Raw genomic sequence first — 1,677 nt, forward strand, 5'->3', positions numbered from 1 at the left:
CTGGAGTGGATTTGGGTGTCAAATCCACTCCAATCCAATCCAAAAAGATCACTGGTAGGCGTTTCTGGTTGTGGTAGCTAGCGTTGTGGTGACGTGTCTTTAGGGGGTATATAACCAGCGGCGTCTCTGCGACGACGGCAGAGACGAAAGGGAGGTGACAGCACCTAGGCTCTCTAAAGCTATATAGACTCCGCGCCGGTATTATACATTATTTGAAGGGAGGATATTCTGGAAAGAGCATATTGTGGGGTTTACAAAATAGCTCATCGGAATTATAGTTGTTAACCCAGTATTCCATAACATCTTATGCTAAAGGATGGAAAGCCTTGTAGACCTGTAGTGCTCCCTCGATGATTTGTATGAAACCAAAGAAAACCGTCAGCAAGAGTAAAACAACCGCAATCCAGAATGTATACCACTGTACTCGCTTTCGCCTGTCATGCCACCATTGGGATATCCCTTTTGGCTCTGCTTCGTCAAAGATTTGCTTAAGAACAGTGAGCCTCTCGCGCCAAAACTGGAAATTTTCTATACGGCGTTCGTCCGCTTTTAGATGACCACACTGGATCGCCTTTTGATCCAGATTGTAGCTTCTTCTGATCTTACAGTACCATTTTTTAATACTGATGTCTGATTGGGGGAATAGGAGCGCAATAGTCATTAAGGTTTCTTTGGCTAAGCCATTTGGCAAGAGGGGAGTTTTGCTAATTAGACAAATTAGCTTCTATAACGGAAAAGGAAACCTTAAAGATTTAGAGAAGGCCTAACCTTTCCATTTGATGTTTTAAAAATTCGGCGTGATGGAATATAGCTACTCTAGTATCGCCATCTATTAAAAGCAGATGATCGGCTATATTCGAGGTCCATCTAGATCAAAACATAACGGAATATTAGCTTGAGTCCTTTCTTGCATTTTAGGGTACACAGCAACTCAACTCGATATCAATACCCGCAATCCTACGAAGATTGCGGGCGTTAAAAATCCTCTCTAATCTAACATAATCGCCGCTCGTTGTTTTCTTAAAATAGTCGCGGAGAAAGTCTCTCAGACTTCCCTCTGGCCAGTCTAACCTGTTCCGCGATATGAATCCATATTGAAGCTCGCCAACCTCCATCATGACCAGTAGCCTTACTGCGAGGTCAATAGAGCTATCAAGTAACTCATTGTGGTTAGCTGGCTTTGGGTCCGGTAGCTTCTTTCCCAGATGCCGCTTAATTTCTTCTCTCGTTAGGTCTACTCTTATATATTGGACAATGTCGCAAATGTCGCGGTGTGTTCTGGCCAGAATATGGCCGCCTTCGTCATTTACGGCAAGCCTACACTGGTTTGCATAGTACATGAAATACGGGTTGAGACTAAAATAGCCCTTCTCGAGGTTTGCAGTTTTAACAGGAACCTCCCAGAATGTATTAACGATCTCATATTGGATTGCAGTGCCAGTAGGAGGAAGGTGGAGTGGGCCATTCATGGATATCGATGTAGCGATTTGTGGGAGTGGTATTGATGTAGTTGACATAGCGAGGGCCGTCATCAGCGGGTTCCAAGTCGGGAATGTTTGACGCGGAAACTAAGTCACAAGGTTATTGTGGAATCCTTGAGCTTTAAGGCTCTATCCTGTCTCCTTCATATACTCTCTGGCGCATGGAAGGCTATGCAAAAAACATCACCAATAGGAT

The 1,677-nt window shown here is 44.1% G+C and overlaps 1 protein-coding gene across 1 annotated transcript; it reads right to left on the reverse strand.

The window, feature by feature from the left end:
* Positions 1-304: 304 nt before the first annotated feature.
* Positions 305-1,469, reverse strand: K441DRAFT_593237 (uncharacterized protein; the record flags this gene model as incomplete). Its single annotated transcript, XM_067644910.1, has 3 exons — positions 305-704; positions 769-867; positions 937-1,469. 3 exons carry the CDS (start codon positions 1,467-1,469, stop codon positions 305-307), a joined length of 1,032 nt encoding a protein of 343 aa, XP_067497171.1.
* Between the last annotated feature and the right edge of the window lie 208 nt (positions 1,470-1,677).

Source organism: Cenococcum geophilum (assembly GCF_001692895.1).
Source record: "Cenococcum geophilum 1.58 unplaced genomic scaffold K441scaffold_82, whole genome shotgun sequence".
NCBI lineage: Eukaryota > Fungi > Ascomycota > Dothideomycetes > Gloniales > Gloniaceae > Cenococcum > Cenococcum geophilum.